Source organism: Fistularia commersonii, chromosome 23, assembly GCF_037954325.1.
Source record: "Fistularia commersonii isolate RoL2024-O1a breed Wild chromosome 23, RoL_Fcom_v1.0, whole genome shotgun sequence".
In the NCBI taxonomy this organism is placed as follows: domain Eukaryota; kingdom Metazoa; phylum Chordata; class Actinopteri; order Syngnathiformes; family Fistulariidae; genus Fistularia; species Fistularia commersonii.
Window position 1 is genome coordinate 9329973 of NC_141306.1, and position 19055 is coordinate 9349027.

Below are 19055 nucleotides of genomic sequence, written 5' to 3' on the forward strand. Positions count from 1 at the left end.
CAGGAATCTGCGCGGGGGACGAGCGCGGTGGCAGACAGGTAGCGCCGATAATTACCGCTATTCATCTTCATTGGGGCCCCGGCCCTCTTTTATGAGGCCGCTGGCCCACGTTTGATGAATCTCTCCTTAAATTAGCCATCGCTGGTGGACGGAGAGCCTCCGTCACTCTCATCCACTCTCATCCATTATCTCATCAGAGCCCAGAGCTCACCCATTCATGAATAAACACTTCAAGGGTGTTATCCTTTTCCAAATCCGTAATTGTTTTTTTTTTTTCCCAGACTGCAATCTGTTCGACTCTCTAGGCCGTTGCATTGTTCGAAGGAGAGAATTGTTTATTTAATGCACCTGGGGGGGGGGGGGGGGGGGGGTTGTTCTTTACAGCTGCAGGGATTGTTTACCGGCGCCGTTAAAATCCAGATGCAAATGCCAAATCCATATGTAAACCTGGAGCGCGCCTGCGTTTACACGTATGTTCCCCCCTTTTGGTGTTATTCCATGAGATATAAAGGTTTGCGACGCGTGTCGAAGTGGTTGGGTTGGAGGAGGGTGCAGCAGGGATGTCGGGGTAGTTTGCTCTCCGGGTTTCATGGCAGCTTTTGCTGCAAAGTGAGCAGAACAACCCCCCCCCCTTCCAACAAGACCACCAACACCAACTGCCTCCACGGCGCTCCAAGGCCCCACTCAGCGGGGTGCCTGCAAATGCACCACTAAACGGATCTCCATTACCGTCAAAAAATACAATGCCATTCCCCTATTGAGGCTCGCTAGCTGCTACCCTCCCCTTGCAACATCCATCCATCCATCCATCCATCCATCCATCCATCCATCCATCCATCCATCCATCCATCCATCCATCCATCCCAGCCTCCATACAACTGCTTAAACTGACAGCTATGAACTGGGCCCGGTCCAGGTTTAACATTAGTAGAAGGGAGGTTTGAAAAGAAAGCCTGCTGAGAAGTGCGGAGAATGTGCACGTGACCGCCGGCCTTACCCGGCTTTTGTTTTGTTTTTTTCTTCTCCCGTGAACCGCAACCGGGGTAGCTGAGCGCCACGTCGGAGAAACCATCTGAGACGTTTCACAGGTTTGATGAGCGAGATTAAATCGTCCGTGGGTAATTTGCAGCGCGTCCTCGTCGCCAAGGACAACACTGGGTATCAATGGAATAATGATTTCTGGGTGCTGTTTCCGACGGAGATATGTGATTCACCGTCTCGTTTCAATCTTTATTTTTCCTAAAGCGGACCGTAAACGCAACGCGGGGCCGTCGTCACCTTGAAACGTGGACTTTCTGGGGTTCGGCTGTCTTTTTCTTTCCCGAACATTTCCCCTTTTTCTGGGAAAAAGTCGACAAATCTCATCCTCCGCGCCAGATTCTCCGTGAAGAAACCTCGCTTTTGTTTTTCGGGGGGGGGGGGGCTACAAAAGAGGGCTCCGTTTGGACTCGCTTCACGATGATTCCTTCTTTGAGTCAACAAATAGTGACTCCAGCTTGGCAGTTTCCTCAACGTGCGCGCAAATCTATTTTTCCAGGGATCTTTTCTCCCCCCTTGTTACATCTTGGAAGCACGGTTAGGTTCACGTCTTGAAAAGTAACATCAATAATGTCACTACGTTGTTATTACAATATCATTAATACGCATGTGGCTAACACTTTTTGAGCGGCTAATAAAAGCAGTCACATTTTTGCAGTTATCCATGGGCATTTGTCAAATAAAAGCCTTTAAAAAGTCTTTCAAAAACCGCACCGTACAACTGTGCTAATGCTAATTCAGCTGCTTTTAACAAGGGTGCCGAGCAATTCGGCAACAAGGCACCCGTTTCGATTCCCAGTGTCGTTTTTTTTTTTTTTTTGCGTGGGTTTAGCTTGGGTTCTCTCCGGATTCTCCATCGGCCAAAAGCAGTCAGTTGGTCAACTTTTAATTGTCCACGGGAGAATGATTGACAGGTGACCGGTCCAGGCTCCGCCCCCTCCCGGCCTCACAGACGACGAACGGATTTCCGCGTCAAATGTCGATACACTTCACATGCGATACAGAAAAACAGGCGGTCGAGGAGTGAGATATTCAGGTGAGCGTGTTCCGTGTGCGATGTCTCACACACAATACACCCCCACCACACACACACACACACACACACACACACACGCTTACTCACTCAGAAATAGACCTGTCATCTTGCCACCATCCCCTTATCGTCTAACTGCTAACAAGCCTATTTGGCCGACTGACGTTGATGTGATCCCTAAAGCCTTAAACTTGGCACCGGGAAGCTTCCTAAGCCAAATTAAGCCTCTGTCATGCCCACCCGCACCCCCACCCTCCCCCCACGCCTGCATCGTGCACCCCCTCCTCCCCGCCATGGGAATCTTTACGTCGCTTTCCCAGCTCCCGCCGACGAGGAAGCGGTCACATCTGTCTCCGGTGCGCAGCGCTCCAATCGAACGCCGTTCGTTATATTCCGACTTCCCGGGGGAAAAAAAAAAATGGTCGAACGTAAAGGTGACGGGAGGGTGGAGGTCGCACGAGGAGGAAACGGGAGGTGGGGTTCTGCGGGGGAACGAACAAAGACCTTTTCTTTCAAGGTTTATTGCACTCCACCGAAGGGCCCGAAAGGGCCCGACGAGGTGCACCTGCAAGCGATCTCCTCCATGCTACGCTCTGATGGAAAAGACGGCGACGGAGAGATTCCTACAGAAAATTTTTTCCTTAAAAATCATTTTAAAAAAATTATATTTTACTGGAACTGTCATGGGGGAAGCTCGAGGTATCCTAGTTGTCAGCGGGCGAGAGGCGGGGCACACCCTTGACTGGTCGTCGGTCAATCGCAAGGCCACATATACACCATTCGCTCACTCATTCGGGGCAATTTTCCCAATTTTTATCCAATTAACTTGCCGCGTGTTTTTGGACGGTGGGAGGAAACCGCAGAAAACCCATGCAGGCACAGAGACAACATGCAAACTCTGCACAGAAATGTTCCCATGTCAGAACAGAACCAGGGTCCTTCATGCTGTGAGGCCAAAACGCAAACCACTGCGCCACCATGCCGCCCTTTACTTTACTTTATTTACATAGTTTTTTTCATACAGGCAAAACGGTGATTAGCGCTTCCACCTCAAGGAAAAAAGGTCCCCGGTTCGATTTCGACTTGAGGGGGCGTTTCTGTGTGGGCTCTCCATGTTCTCCCCCGTGTCAACTTGGATTTCATCTGGGTTCTTCGGTTTCCACCCACAGTCCAAAATCCTGTACTGGAGACCCTAAATTGGCACGACATGTGAATGAGCGAGTGAACGGATGCACGTCTCTCTACGTTGCCCTGTGATCGACCGGTGGTCCCTTCCTCTCGCTCAACAAGGGGTAACGATATTGAATGGATGCATGAATATATCAAAAAATTATAATAATCCAATTCTGAAAATCAGCAAATGTGGAACATGCCAGATGGCAAAAACATAGATTGGGATTAGGATTGGTAATTATTTTTGGAAACCATATGCTGCATAAGAGGAAGGGGCAATTGAGCAGAAGGAGAAGGGGGGGTGAGGGGGATGCTGAGAATGAGCCAGGCGTGATTATATGTATTTAGGTTGTTAATTGTAAATTACATCTTGTTATTTCAGCCACCTTTAAGACACTGTTTTTATATATAAACGGCGCCCATGAGTGGTGTAGGAACCCCCCCCCCCCATTCCCATCTCACTGACAAAGTACTTTCATCACTGGGTAGGACAGGCGTTCCTTGTGGCGTGGCAGCTGGCCTCGCAAACACTGACACCGGGTCAAAGTCACGTCAAGTCTTGATCGAAGACATGTGACTCGAGACCCGGGAATTGTGGTTGTAGACGTGTTGAAAAATCCATGCCAACAGCTGAAGTCAATAATTAAATCCCCCCGCTTGGCCAAAACTGTTGTTTCTCCTCAATGTTAGCGTAGCGTCTTCACCCCCACAGTCTCATGTCTGCGATTTTTTGCTTACAAGGTGAAAATATGACTTTTCAAAGAGAACAGCCCGTGAGGGTTATTTGTAAAATGACTAATATTTTGAAGCGCATTCCGAGTTCGTGGCTCAGGAGACACAAATGTAATGCAGGCACCTTAAGGTCACAATCACAGTGAACTGAAGATGAAGGCCGTTTATTAAAATAACCATTAAAATAAAATGTGTTAAGGGATGCCACAGATCGAAAACTAATACGGTATCAAGAAAGTTGAGGGAGAAAAGTGGATTATGGGGAACTTTTTCTCCTCTCAAGGCTTAGAGAGCAGACAGTTCCCCTCTTGCTGTGAAAAGAATGATGCAGTGTCGGGACAAGCCGCTAGGTGGCGCTGTAGGCTTGAGCGACGCTTATTGCAAGCCGAAGAAGACGGAAGTCAGACAAACATGGCGGCCTCCGTGCTGGGCAGGAGGGCAGCGATGTTGTGCAGGACCGCGGAGCGGATTTTATGGTCAAAAGCCCCGAATTTTGTTCTTTTACAGACAGCATCGTATAACCCAAAGCCTCTGAGACTGAACATCCGCGATCCGTACATTCCGGACAAGGAGAGCGAGAAGACGCCGGAGTGGCAGAAGACGGCCCGCTACGACCGGAAGCTGTTCGGACGGTACGGCTCCGCTTCGGACGTCGATCCGGCGTCTCTGTGGCCGAGCCACGGACAGCTGGAACGGATCATCGCCGAGGAAAACGAGTGGAATCCTCCGCTGGAGGTCAAGCTGAAGAACATCGCGGCCAGGGAGAAGGAGGAAGCGGAAAAGCGACTGGCAAAGTGAGACATTGTTTTGTAGCTAATGCTAAAGCTAACCCTGCCTTCTTCTGACAGGGTATTGAGAAATAATAAGATAAACAATATCATTTTACACAGGAGGACGAACTTCCAAGTGTATGTCAGCTCACGATTGCTGTTTTGAGCTTTTTTTATTACTTTATTCTCTCTAAGAGAATCAACATGAATATTAATAAATACTGTTATCGTCTAATTCGCATCGACCTAAGTGCTGACAAATATCCCCCCCCCCAAAATCTGCAAAATAGTTTGAAATTCACTGGAAATTATGTTGTAATAATCAAAACTATAAAAGGCTTGAATATGCTATACGTAAATGAAGATTCATCAAGTTAATTTTGATCTATATGTGTGCGATACTACTTAACGGGGGCGTGTAGCCCTTTAAAAGCCTTTTTCGGGGGGAAGAGGGGTTCTTAGTAAGCCCAAAAGGAAGTTTAACCCAGACTGTTAAACAGAAATCAAAAGAATAATTTACAAAAATTAATGGTGTAACAATGCTACTCACAATTAGAGAAAATATCAGTATTAACATGACTCCTCCACCTCCGCATAAACACGCATTGATGTAAATATAATATACGCCTTAAAGTGCACCTTTCAAGTAACCAGTAATGTGGCGGCACAATAATTATCACTATAATATCTAAAATATTCATGGGACTGATTGTTAAGAAAGCACTGATAAACAGTGGCGAAGGTCATAAAAGAAACATTGAGCATTACACCGACGAGATCAACGACATCATATAACACCTACACACATATAACACACCTACGAGATAACCATCAGTGTTTTATGTATGTTTGTATGTCAATGATTATATGTGGCTGTCGTGCTCACAGGATCACATTTAAATCTTTACCAAGAAGCATGGTGCTTATCCTGCACTCAGGGTTTTGGGGTGTTTGCCCCCATCCCAGCTGCATCGGGGGAGAGGAGGGGTTCCCCCTGGACCGGGCGCCACTGGGCCGCATACAGACATTCACTCTCTCAATCACACCCCATAAAGAGACCTGTAACCATTCACTTTATGTTTCGTATCTCCTATAGAATACATTCACCCTCTCATTCACATGTTATATAGAGACATACAGCTATTCACTCATTCACACATCCCTTTGACATTTAACCATGCTATGGAGACATACAACCATTCACGTCATATACAGACATACAACCATGCATCAGGTTATTCACACTATAGACTCACATTCGCTGTCTCAGTCAAATGCCATAAAAGGATTCACTCTCTCATTTATACATCGTATAAAAACATTTAACCATTCACCCGCACGTCATATAGACAAAAAGCCACTCTCTTATCACGCATTATACAGCGACAGACAACATTCACCCTCTCGTTCACGCATCTGTGCAGTTTTTGGTCTCCAATGAGCCTCCGGGCATGTTTCTGGGAGGAAATGAGAGAAAACCAGAAGCCCCGGACAAAGATCACCACAAGGGCGGCTCTCGGTTTTAAGTTTTTACCAGATCATCCAAGTTCCCACAGTTCCTCCCGGGGTTGGGGTGGGCTGGATGGGGGGAGGGGAGGGTGTTAATGCGAATAGCAGATCCAGTGGCTAGTCAAAGGGTTTACTCCGAGCCAAAGCCCATCGCAGAGCCATGCATCACGCGCCGCGCCGACATCTGTTTCCCTCATCCGCCTGTTTTCCATCGCAGAGAGAAGCTCGTGGCGGCAAACATGGCCAGAATGCCCAAGATGATCGCCGACTGGCGCAGGGAGAAGCGCGAGAGCAAGCAGAAGCTAAAGGAGGAGAAGGCCCGGAGGGAGAAGCTGCTGGCGCAGGCCCGGGAGCGCTTCGGCTACGCGATGGATCCACGCAGCCCCAAGTTCCTGGAAATGGTCGCCGAAATAGAAAAAGAGGAAAGGAAGAAGAAGAAACTGATGAAGCGCAGGCTGAGGGAGGAACAGGCGGGCGCGGGCGTCGCCGCTCCTCCACCTCCTGCTGCCTCGTAGTCGCGGACAGCAGACGTTTGTGTTTATATATTTAACGGTGAAACTGTAAATAAGCCATGTCGATTTTCAAAAGAAAAAAATAAATATTCCAGAAATGTTGGCTCGCATTTCTACGTTTAATGATAAATATTAGTAAAAAGCCAAAAGGGTAGTAAGCGGAAGAGTTTCCTCTGCAGGGGGTCCGAGGCTCCCGTGGACGGATTACAAAAAAAAAAAGAAAAAACACTCAGTTTTTTTATTTTATTGGCAAAAAAAGAAATTGCACGGACGATTCCGAAAGTAAAACACTGATTTTTCTCGTGAAGAGGTGAGGCAGAGGAGTGCGATCGCCGTGACGACGATCGCTAGTCGTGATGAAGAGGTGACCCTGAGCCACCCCGCTGCTGGTGGCGAAAACAACACTTATTTTTAAATCATGTCGAACTTTAACATTCGATCAGTGATTTTAACTAATTAACTGCTGATTAAGGTTAACTGGCACTGGATTCCTTCCCATATTTACCATAAAACAATCACGAAAAGCGTCGGCGGTTGACGATCCAACGAGGAGGTCGGTTTAAAGCAGCTGATGTGAAAACGGAGCGGTAAACTGTTCAGAGACGCTCCGTTGGAGGGACGGAGAGGCTCTTTTGTTAAACAAAACTGGGATCGGACGACACCGATTTGGCGTGGAGAGGCTTTTCTCCTGGCGATGGCAAAGTGGGGGTCTCAGAGGTGGGTGTCCTCTTCGTCGGCGGCGCCGCCGACCTTGAGTTTAGCCAGGGCGGCGTGTATCCTGAACTGCGTGCGAGACTCCATAGAGTATTCTTTGTAGTTGTTTCTGCAAGTCACAGCAAGAGGGGGAATTAAACCCGCAACCCGGCCGCTTGAGAAGCACCAGCTGTTCGTCTCGGGTCGTACCGTTTTAAGCGTACGCACTCCAGCTTCTGTGAAATAACTGCGTTCAAATATCGGTCCAAACACTGGGTCCAACACCCGTCCCGCTATTGAACCACAGCAATTTGTCGTGTCATTGAAATCAATCAAATGGATTTTGGGGAAAAAGAAAAAAAAAAACCAAAACAACCCCAATTGACAGAAATAATTGTCGACATTTCGAGAAGAAAATTACCGGATGAGAAGTATTAAGATTCTATAATTATAATCCAATGCGTGTAATTAGTGGTTTATGTCTTTAGCATTATTCCTATTATCGATTATTAGAGTTATTATGTGCTTTTGAGTTTTGGCCGGCTTCAAGGGTTTACGTAGAAGTCAAAGAGCGACCTCCACTGTTCACCTGTGGGACAAACACTTCAGACTCGCATTTACTGGCCAGGCGACGGCCCGGAGCAGCTTTTGTTTAAGTAAACGTTTGTACAAATGGAGCTGTTCAGGTTCTGATTCCATCCAGATTCATTCATTCATTATCTGTTTCTTCGACGTCCGAACAAAGAAATTCCTCTTTCACATTTAAAGTCGGGGCTCCTAAATCTCGGTGTCTTTCTCATGAAGATTAGGTTTTTGACGTTTTAATCTTAGTGGAAGCTCAGAGCATCCGTTCTGCGGGTGTAAAGGTTTCCTTACTTGGCCTTGTGCAGTATTTTGATGGCTTCATCTCTCCTGCCCTGGTCGATGTAAAGCAGGCTGAGCTCCAGCAGACAGTTCGGAACAAGGTAGTGGTCCAGCTTGATCTTCCTTTCACTGCGGGGGAAAAAGAAATGAGGTAAATAAACAAACAAAAAAAAAAAATCAGACCTGTTAGCCGTTGCTAGCTGCGAGGGCTCACCAGGAGTACACGATGTTGAAGCAATCCTCGGCGTCTTGCAGGAGCCCCTGGTTTTTCAGACACAAACCCCTGAGCAGATGGATCACGCAGCGGTCGTCTGTCAAATATTCGTTCTCTGCGGCGTGGAGAGGAGACACCGTTAACACACACACACACACCTGCATCCTTTAGCATCTCAGGACACTGAGCCCTGTAGGTTGGGACGGCAACCGACATCCTACTTGGCTATGTTGCCGAGGGCGATGCGCAGCTACGGCAGCAAGGAAACACTGCTTTTTACCGGGAAGAAAACTAGCACAGATCACAGCTCTATGTGGGAAATGACAATATAATTGCTATATATAAAAATGGTAGACGCTTGGCAAGATGGAGCAGTAGATCAGGCTTGTATTTTATTTTAGTTTGTTCATTTTTAAATGTAATTTTAAATTTGAAGACCCTGTTACATCTAAAACGTGCTTGTAAAATGTGCAAAATAGTGAAATAAAGTATAATGTTTCATATTTTTTAACTATGGGCTAGCCCGGGGGTCGGCAACCCAACTCTGTGGTTTTGAAAATAATTAATGAGTATTTATTTAAAATGTATTATATTTTCGTTTGTTCATTTTTAAATGTAATTTTTATATTTGAAGATCCTGTAACATCTCAAACGTGGTTGTAAAATAGTTAATAAAATACAATGTTTTATATTTTCTAACTACAGGCTAGCCCAGGGGTTGGTAAGCCGCGGCGCCCTTTGGTTTTGAAAATGATAAATGAGTATTTATTTAAAATGTATTTTCTTTTAGTTTGTTCATTTTTAAATTTGAAGATCTTGTAACATCTAAAACACGGTTGTAAAATGTGTAAAATAGTTAAACAAAATATAATGTTTTGTATTTTTTAAAAGCGGCTACACACACCAGTAATAGGATGACAGCACACAGAGATACAGCATTTTTGGTGTGCTGCCGGTGGATAATTTAAGTTTGTCTTTTTTATTTTCATAAATACAAGAAGGATTCAAATAGATATTGAGTATTTTGCTTAAAAGTAACCTTCAACTCAACGTCTTTTTTTTTTCACGGTTCAAAATGTTTTGTTGCATGCAGTAATTTTGTTTTCTCTTCAGTTGTTAATTGATTTAAAAAAATACAACAAATATTTTGTTTATACATAGCATGAAAGCAAAATTATAACATAATAATAACATTACATGCCGTGTTAATTTATTCTAAAATTCAAAAAGGTTGTGCGGCTCACAGTGTTTTCTTCATTGTGGGTAAGCGGGTCCAAATAGCTCCCTGAATGGTAAAGGTTGCCGACCCCCGGGCTAGCCTAACGCTAACTAGGAAAGTTATAAGCCTATTTTTTTTACAAAGAAGGGATGTCTGCTCCCCTCAGAGTTACTGTTCTTTTAAGTGAATCGTTCATAATAATATTCTAGAATTTTGCCTCATGTTCCTTACGTTTAGGGAATAAAATGCAATTGCAAAGTCCAAGAAAGCATCACTGTGCAGTATTATGTGAAGATTGTGTTAATAGCGGGGCGATGCTGCTCCATTGAAACATGCATTTATATTTATTTATATTTATTATATTTATTATATTTATGTAGCGACAGCCCATTACCTGAACCCGCCAGGAGGGTGCGCTCAGCCTCCAGTAGAGTCTGCATCATGCCTTCAGTCAGCTCCGGGCGTTTGCTGATCATACTGAAACCGTTCCACATGTACATCATCTCCTGAAAGGAAGGGATGCATGATATGTATGAGGATGAATTAGATTACACGGATGGGTGTGAGTGTGTGTGTGTGTGTGTGTTGTGCCTCACCAGGACCGGCACAGGTAGCCTGACCGGGCAGCGAGCCATGTACCGTCGGGCTTTGCGAATGGCGAACTTCTCCGTCGGGGGAGATTTCCCCGCTATTTTCTGCTTGAAGGTGTGCACTTGTCTGCGGCGCAGGAATAAACACAGCAAGAAAAGTGAATTTCATCACTTGGCAGCGAGGAAGCGCTGCCCCTTAACGGAAAGAGACCTCAGACAAACTCCAGCTCAATACGGGACGGCCGAAATAGAGCCCGCTTCCCTTAATTTTTCTGCTAAATGAAATCTTGTTTTGACTAATATGTGTACGTGTTTACCGAAAGAGCTCCACCTCGTCCTCCCCAAAAGGCCTGGCCTCATCCTTGGGCAGCATGCTGAGGTAAGCTGCTTTCATGTACACATACATCGCCTGCAAGAGAATTGTATATCGGTGAAATGATCATTTCACAAACACACAACAAGGACACACACGTTCGGGATGTTACCTTGGACCAGCGGCTCTCCTGGCTCAGGAGGTCGGCATAGAAGTAGGCCAGCTTCCAGGCTCGCTTGTAGGTGAAGCACCACATGAGCTCCCAGTAGCACATGTGGTGGAACTGCTTCCACTCCTGCTGCGCCTTGCATCCGCTCTCGAACAGCGCGACCGCCTGGCGGCGCGGCGACACTTGCATCAAGCGGGTGGCTTTTTTTTTTTTTTTTGCAAAAGCGAGTCATGCTGGAAACTGCACAACACGGCACGCACCTCATCGATATCCCCTTTTATCTCCGCGGTCCTGCCGGCGAAGAAGAGAAATATGGCTCCCTGGGAAGAAGAAGAGAGGAACTTCAGGTACGTTCAGCTCCTAGATGGACGTGTCAACCAAAGGCGGAGCGGATGCTGGAATTAAGGGGGGCGAGATGGAGAGATAAACGCCGCAGCGTGAAAAACAAACACCGCCTCGGTTGTCATGGCGTCATATGCAAACGCGCTGAGGTGGAATCATTATGGCAACACTGAAAACAATTAGTGTGTCTGTGTGTTTTGGGGTTGGAACGGAATAAAAGAACGATGTTGTAGAAAGAAATAGGAAGAAGTGGTCCGGCTAGTATGAGCAGTGCTACAAAACTACAAAAGAAAACTACAAAAATGGAGTCACAACACATAGAATTAGCCTAACAGTGGCTAAATGAGACTTCCACATCCGGATCCAGCCAAAGCTACATGTCATCGGTATCAAAGCAACAAACCGCTGCACCGGCCCTCATGTGATGCATGTTGTTCTTGTGTGCACGCACACACACACACACACACACACACACACAGGACAGGTTCGCAATGAAATACGAGAGGCTCTGCAAATCACGTGACACACAGCAGCCGACGTCACGCTCCACCTGCAGATGTTGCATCTCCGATCGGCTAATCTTAGCAGCTAAAAGAGCTATATGACAAAAAAAAGATGACGAGTTCTTCCGCCTACCTTTGGATAACGCAGCCGGAACATCGTCAGCAGTTTTTCGGCCCCGACCACGTCTCCCTCTCCGGTCCCTGAGAAGAGGCGACATGAGAAAGGGGGGGGGGGGTCAGGTCACATGACTCCAGCCAGGCTGTAAAGGTGTGTGACGAGGCGGCGGCGGCCGCACCCAGTATGAAGGTGAGAAAGGTGTAGTAGCAGAGCAGGAGCAGAGCGCACAGCATGGAGCGCAGATTTGTCGCCGTCGCGCCGTCCTCGAGCAGGGACAGACCTAACTCCTGAAAGGGGGAACTAATCGTTCACCTCGGCCGGGACATCGGCGTGAGATCGGGGAAGGTCGCGTTTCTCACCTTGTCTCCAGAGAAGCCTGCGAACTCCAGGACTTTGAGGATTCGCGGCGGAAACAGAGAGAGAGTCTGGACAGAAGAACACCTCATGAAGCTTGCTTGCAAACACACACACACACACACACACACAAAACAACATGCAGGCAGGTTGGCTTCAGCGCGACCTACAAGATTAAATGCCCCGATTCCGAAAGACACGCCGCCCTCCAGGTGCCTGTGGCTCGGCCCCTCCACGTAGTTGAGGGATTTAATGACGGAGAGCAGGTCTCTGGAAGATGAGAAGGCGGCCGCATTCACCATCATCACACTTTTTTTTTCAATTTCATCCACCAACGGATCACCGTTCACTCACTTGTAAATGAGGAAACTGTTTCGCACTTTGATTCCTCCTTTGATGAAGTTCACCATGTTCTCATCCTGCGGACGCACAAATACAAATGCGACACATTGAGCCAAGAAAAGTTATTGAGACAAAGCTTACAGTTAGCGCTGAGCTAGCCCGTGGTTACTACGGTTACCCATGATACACTTCTGTCTTTCCTCCCGCTCCTCCTATCCTGTCTGCGCTCATACCCCTTCATAATATCACGCTAGCAACCTCAGATCTTCTCCCGAGCTAATATTGTGTCACCTGAGCTATTACCGTATAACTATTAGCGCTATTCTTATTCATCCCTCCATCGATTTTGCTGGAAACTATCCCAGCTGTCATCGGGCAAGAGGCTGGGTTCACCCAAACCCGCGCAAACTCCTTGTCGGAATCGAACTAGTGTGCTTCGTGCCGCCCAGTCTTATTCATTTATATTTATCCTTTATTAATCCCTCATGAGGAAATTTGTTCTGTGCGATGGACCCATCATGGCTTCTGTGTTCCCGGCTCATAACTGAAGAAGGAGTCGAAAGAAGAAACCAAAGTTGTTCTTGCAGCTCGCAGGTCATCGCTTTTCCCAGCGGGGCGGCTACACTGAGCTACTGAGTGATTCATTCATCGAAAGAAGGGGTGAATCATTTGTTTCTACTGGAGACACGAAGTGATTTGTTCATTGAGTTACTGGGTGAATCGTTCGTCTTGTACGTGGGGAAGGGATTCTGTGTTCCCGGCTCACAGCTGCGAGGGAGTCGAAAGAAGAAACCAAAGTTGTTCTAGCAGCTGTACAATCGTGACATTTTGCCCAGTTTCTTATTTTGCAGGTAGCTAGCTAGCGGTCATGGTGACATGTCGGTGAACGAAACGATGAATCACGACTCACGAATCAGTAAAATGACTCTTGAGTTTTGAGTGATTCGTTCGCGACTCGCACATCCCGAAGTCGCAGCGGTGTTGGTGTGTGCGTGCACACTTGTCACGGAGGAGGGGTCACACTGCTACGCCGGATCCACGCGCATACGCCACACACCCACCGCCACTCTTTTCGTGTACCCGGAGCGGACGGACGCGGACATCCGCCTCCCCCATTTACTTGTAAGACATTAAACAGATTTGTAAGACATCTTTTTGCGCGGCCCCGACCCCGACCGGTTGAGGCAGAAAGCCGCCGGCATTGAGCTGGGATCAGTCCGAGGTTTCTGCGCGGGTAAAAGGCGGCGTTTCTCTCCGTCGTCACCCTGACAGCTGTGTTTGTGAAATATGCTTTGACTCGGGGGTCTAAAGTTCTTCTATTTGTGCTCGGCGCACGCGGACATGCACGATTGTACCGCACCTGCAAGAAAGTGAGGGCGGCCCTCTGAAGCTGGCACTCGGCGTAACACACCTCGGCGTGGAGCTGCTCTGCAGGGACACACCAAGAACCAGACACGGAGAGTTACGTCGAGTCGTGATTGCGGCCATTGATTATTCATCGGCTTTTACCTTCGGTGACTGAATCCCCCGCCGCCTTGCTAACCGGGCCTGCGGATTTCCGCCTAAATCTGCAAAACCGTATCATTTTCCATGAATGACGCTATTGTCGTGGAAGTGAAAGTCACAACTTGCGTAACGCGGAAATGACAGTATCCAATAACACCTGCTGCGCAATGGTGTAGCTCATGTGAAAAGACTACAAACATGGCCGTCGATGAATTAAACCCCTTCGCTGCGTCCGCACTGCGCGAGACACGTCCTGACCTCTGACAGACCTCCTGGGCGTTCTTCATGGTGTTCCCGGCGTTGCTGATGTCGTCGTGCTGGAACGTCATCATGGCCTGCATTTCCAGCACGGTGGCATAGATCAGGGCGTGGTACATGCTCTCATCCACTCTGTGAACACACACACACACACACACACACACACACACACGGCAGACCCCCGACAGGAAAGACACTTAACGCCTCTGCTACATGGGTATGTTCTTTCGTCAGAAGACATGAGAGTAAATATCTTGTTCTCTTTACTCTTCCTATCTCCCCTGCCGTCCTGGTGTGGGCTGCTGTTTGTTTAGCAGGGCTGCCTTTCAGCCGCCTGTTGAAACAGTCAGATCTGAGGCGTCAGCTTCAGCAAACACCTCATATCCTGGAGAGGCAACACCCGCCTGGGCCTCCCTTTCTGTGAGCGCGGCCTTAAAATTAAAAAAAAAAAAAAAAAAAGTTTCGATCCGGTGTGTTACCTGGGCCGCAGTCGTTCCAGGCTCTCGCTGAAGCGGTTGTTGAGGAAGAGATCCAAGGCCTCCATACACTCGTCCAGGCTCTCCTTCAGGGTCGCCTGTGAGGAGCTGCGCGGGGGAGGGTTAGCAACCGCTAACAATCTCCATGATCAATACAGAACATAACATATAGAACGAACTAAAAGCGGGCAGGTGAAGGGTTTGTTTTTGCTGCCACATGAAGCTTTTATGCCAATTATTACATTTTAAATTAACATATAAGGTAAAATAATTTGAATTTCATCAACCCCCGGGCCTCTCCCGCTGACCCGCAAAGAATATAAGACTTCTGGCACGAGTCAGAATGATTAAGTCGGTTTAAAGACGGATCCCCTTTAAGTATGTAATCCTAACTCCTCATTGTTGTTGGTTGTTCTCTGTGGCAAATTATTTCGATTTTTTTCTACTCTTGCACCGTGGGTCTTAGAGTAAGGCTATTCCACTAGCTCTGTATGTGCAAACCTATAGCAGTATTGACAATAAACTTGACTGACTGTCGACTTAGTGTCAAGAGGGATTTGCCCTAAAAATAACAAGAATAATCATAATAATTATAATTATTATTAAAAGGCGTGGTTAACCATCAGAGGGCAAAACCAAAGCAAACAATCTTGAAAAATAATAATAATTAAACGTTACCTGCGCTCCGCAGCAAGTTCATCCTTATCATTGGACATTGTTGTTGTTGTTGTGACACCTGTCAGGGGCCCGGCGGGTTCTCCCTTCCGCTGGATCAAGACGCATTCAAGACCATCCGCTAAGAAATAAAGCAAAAAAAGAACAAAAAACAAACAAAAAAAAAAACAAACCAAAAAAAGGCAAACAAAAAAAACACACACACTCTCACACACACAAAGAAAAAACGAAGCGACCCTTCCAGGTGAGTCCGGTTGCGGGGGATGTCCACGTACGTCCGCTCCGCGTGCGTGAAAAGAGTGTCCGTGGGTGTGTGGCGTGAAGGTATGTGCGTGGATCCGGCGCAGCGGTGTGACTCCTCCTCCGTGACACGCGTGCACGCACACACCCACACCCCTGCGAGTTCGGGATGTGCGAGTCGCGAACGAATCGTTCAAAACTCGAGAGTCGTTTTACTGACTCATGAGTCGTGATTCATCGTTTCGTTCACCGAATCGCCTCTGTGACCGCTCTCTAGCTACCTGCAAAATGAAAAACTGGGCAACATGTCACGATTGTACAGCTGCAAGATCAATTTTGGTTTCTTCTTTCGACTCCCTTACAGCTATGAGCCGGGAACACAGAATCCCTTCCCCACGTACAAGACGAACGATTCACCCAGTAACTCAATGAACGAATCACTTCGCAGGTCAAGTAGAAACAAATGACTCACCCCTTATTTCAATGAATGAATCACTCAGTAACTCAAATGCCTCAAAAAGCTGAAAATGACATCTATTACTCAGTACTTTTCAATCATAATTCATATTATTTATCATTAGCTTTAATAATAATAATATATCATTTCAACACGTAGCATTAAGAGCTCCCAGCTACTCTGTTTAATACTTTTAACCTCAACATTCGGTCATTTTAATTTTATTCAACATATTCAGAGGAAATCTTGGTGATAAAGTTGCTTTTAAAAATGTTAGCACTTACCGCACAACAAAGAACAAAAAAGGGAAATCTTTATTTCAGGGTGTCTGTTCACCTTGGAGCTAAATAACGCCAAGCAGGTTGACAAAAACAAAAGCAAAAACAATCCGTGGAGGTGTGGAAGTGCCTAGGAGAGGCAGCGGTAAATTATCTGACTAGATTATTCAACAGGATCTTAGAGAGTGAGAAGATGCCTGAAGAATGGAGACAAAGTGTGATGGTGCCTATTTTTAAGAATAAAGGGGATGTGCAGAATTGTGGCAACTATAGAGGGATTAAGTTGATGAGACATACTATGAGGTTATGGGAAATAGTAGTGGAAACTAGACTGAGAGCAGAATTCAGCATTTGTGAACAGCAGTATGGCTTCATGCCTACAAAGAGTACTACAGATGCAGTATTTGCATTGATAATGCTAATAGAGAAGTACAGAGAAGGCCAGAGGGAGCTGCATTGTGTTTTTGTAGACCTAGAAAAAGCATATGACAGGGTGCCAAGAGAGGAGCTCTGGTATTGTATGAGGAAGTCTGGAGTGGGAGAGAAGTATGTTAATCTGGTGCAGGACATGTATGCTAGCTGTGAGACGCTGGTACAGTGTGCTGTAGGGGTAACAGAGAAGTTCAAGGTGGAGGTGGGACTCCATCAGGGATCAGCTCTGAGCCCCTTCTTGTTTGCAGTGGTGATGGACAGACTGACAGATGAGGTTAGACAGGAATCTCCATGAACCATGATGTTTGCAGAGGACATTGTGATCTGTAGTGAGAGCAGAAAACAGGTAGAGGAAAATCTAGAGAGGTAGAGGTATGCTCTGGAAAGGAGAGGAATTAAAGTTAGTCGCAGCAAGACAGAATATATGTGTGTGAATGAGGGGAACTCAGGTGGAATGGTGAGGCTACAGCGAGTGGAGATCAAGAAGCTGGAGGATTTCAGGTACTTGGGGTCAACAGTCCAGAGCAACGGAGAGTGTGGGAAAGAGGTGAGGAGACAGTTCAAGCAGGTTGGAATGGGTGGAGAAAAGTGTCAGGGGTGCTATGTGATACAAGACTATCGGCTAGAATGTAAGGAGAGGTGTACAAGAAGGAGATGAGACCAGCGATGCTGTATGGCTTACAATGACCATAAGACAGCAGGCAGAACTGGAGGTTGCAGAGATGAAGATGTTGAGGTTCTCTTTGGGAGTGACCAGGATGGATAGGATCAGGAATGAGTCTATCAGAGGAACAGCACATGTTAGATGTTTTAGAGAGAAGGTCAGAGAAGCCAGACTGAGATGGTTCAGTCATGTACAGAGGAGGGATAGTCAATATATCGGTAGACGGAAGCTGGAAATGGAGCTGCCGGGCAAGTGGTCTCAAGGAAGACCAAAGAGAAGATTTATGGACGTAGTGAGAGAGGATATGAAGGTAGTTGGTGTGAGAGAGGAGGATACAGAGAATAGGGTTAGATGGAGAAAGTTGATTTGCTGTGGCGACCCCTGAAGGGAAAAGCTGAAAGAAGAAGAAGAGGAAGAATTGTGAGTATTTTTTTTAATAATCATCATGGACCCTAGTGGAAAATAAGCAATGAAATAATATGCAATTACATTCACATGTGAATGCAATTGCAAGGCGATTATAAAAAAATGAATTCATTTGTTTTCTGTTATTTTAAATGGAGAAAATTTGTTTAAGATACACAAAAAAAAAAAAAGAAAATCAGCATCTGGAACCCTGCACATCTCCATACGTGATTGACAGGCCTCTCGCCCAATGACCGCTAAGATAAGCTCCTGCTATCCCGCGGCCTTGAGGGCAGGATAAGCAGTAGAGATAATGAATGAATGCATGTATAATGCATCATTTAAAAAATTAATAAGCGCAGACAGCTTTTTTCAATGGATGTCAGACTTAAATAAACGCACCACTGTCGAAGCCCACGGAGAGATACATGTTTTAGCTGGAGGCAAACGGAGGGACAATATCTTTGCAGTCACGAAAGAATGAACAACCATGGTCAGCAGGAGACGGGTCTCAATCTGTTGCAGCTTGTTTCCCGGCCGCACACATTTATCGCAGACGAGTGACGATGGCGGAGATGGATGGGACTTAATCGAATTGATCCGTTCACCCTGAATCTCCAAGAAATTAGAAGCTCCAGCTGAAGATGTAGGGCAGTCATTAAGATGTTTACAGATAAATGTTTTAGATGGATTCTTTATGCATGAGCAGTATTCAAGGCATATATAATCAAATTATGGGGAATAAATCAACAAACTTGTGTGTTTTCTACAACGGAAACATTAGCAACCAGGAGGAAAGAAAAGGCAATTTCAAAACCTCCCAAGTCGATTTGAGCACCCCCTCGATATTTCTGGACCTCGGTCTAGGATGTGGGGATGGGACCTGCGATTCGAAGAAATGCGATAAATCAGGGGTGTCAAACTCATTTTGGTCCGGTCCGAATTTGATGTCAAGGGGGCCAGACCGGAAAAATCATAACCTAAAAGTAACACTAAGTCCAAATTTTTCCTTTGTCTTAGTGTAAAGGAGGTAAACAGGTAAATCATAAAATCTTTAAATGTAATGAACCGTTCCTCTAAAAAAAAAAAAACATGAGGAATTAATATTAAAAATGAACATTTAAAAAAGAATCGATGAAATTATACCCTTAAAATAACGTTGAGTTAAAAGAGAAA

The 19055-nt window shown here is 46.2% G+C and overlaps 2 protein-coding genes across 3 annotated transcripts; one reads left to right on the forward strand and one right to left on the reverse strand.

Moving 5' to 3' along the window:
• The first annotated feature begins 4361 nt into the window (after nucleotides 1–4361).
• gadd45gip1 (growth arrest and DNA-damage-inducible, gamma interacting protein 1) lies at nucleotides 4362–6877 on the forward strand. Its single transcript, XM_086170950.1, has 2 exons — nucleotides 4362–4770; nucleotides 6473–6877. Exons 1-2 carry the CDS (start codon nucleotides 4388–4390, stop codon nucleotides 6768–6770), a joined length of 681 nt encoding a protein of 226 aa, XP_086027076.1. The 5' UTR covers nucleotides 4362–4387; the 3' UTR covers nucleotides 6771–6877.
• Nucleotides 6878–6927: 50 nt separating this feature from the next.
• On the reverse strand, nucleotides 6928–15991 carry LOC147220985 (tetratricopeptide repeat protein 39A). Of its 2 annotated transcripts, none has more exons than XM_086170948.1 (18): nucleotides 15407–15991; nucleotides 14732–14836; nucleotides 14253–14384; nucleotides 13998–14056; nucleotides 13849–13916; nucleotides 12501–12565; nucleotides 12317–12416; nucleotides 12152–12217; nucleotides 11971–12079; nucleotides 11808–11875; nucleotides 11090–11149; nucleotides 10833–10994; nucleotides 10665–10756; nucleotides 10354–10474; nucleotides 10152–10263; nucleotides 8539–8653; nucleotides 8337–8453; nucleotides 6928–7590 (listed from the first exon to the last, which is right to left on the reverse strand). In XM_086170948.1, exons 1-18 carry the CDS (start codon nucleotides 15442–15444, stop codon nucleotides 7479–7481), a joined length of 1701 nt encoding a protein of 566 aa, XP_086027074.1. In that variant the 5' UTR covers nucleotides 15445–15991; the 3' UTR covers nucleotides 6928–7478. The 2 variants fall into 2 exon arrangements, with proteins under 2 accessions (XP_086027074.1, XP_086027075.1); XM_086170949.1 differs by lacking the exon at nucleotides 6928–7590 and adding an exon at nucleotides 7653–7753.
• Between the last annotated feature and the right edge of the window lie 3064 nt (nucleotides 15992–19055).

Bases quoted from the DNA above. Each gene is read 5' to 3' on its own strand.
- gadd45gip1 (XM_086170950.1), top strand. From the start codon at position 4,388: ATGGCGGCCTCCGTGCTGGGCAGGAGGGCAGCGATGTTGTGCAGGACC. The intron at 4,771-6,472 runs GTGAGACATTGT...TTTCCATCGCAG, and splicing joins GCGGAAAAGCGACTGGCAAA to AGAGAAGCTCGTGGCGGCAA.
- LOC147220985 (XM_086170948.1), bottom strand. From the start codon at position 15,444: ATGTCCAATGATAAGGATGAACTTGCTGCGGAGCGCAG. The intron at 10,995-11,089 runs GTGCGTGCCGTG...CCGCGCCGCCAG, and splicing joins TAAAAGGGGATATCGATGAG to GCGGTCGCGCTGTTCGAGAG. The intron at 10,264-10,353 runs GTGAGGCACAAC...CCTTCCTTTCAG, and splicing joins GGCTACCTGTGCCGGTCCTG to GAGATGATGTACATGTGGAA.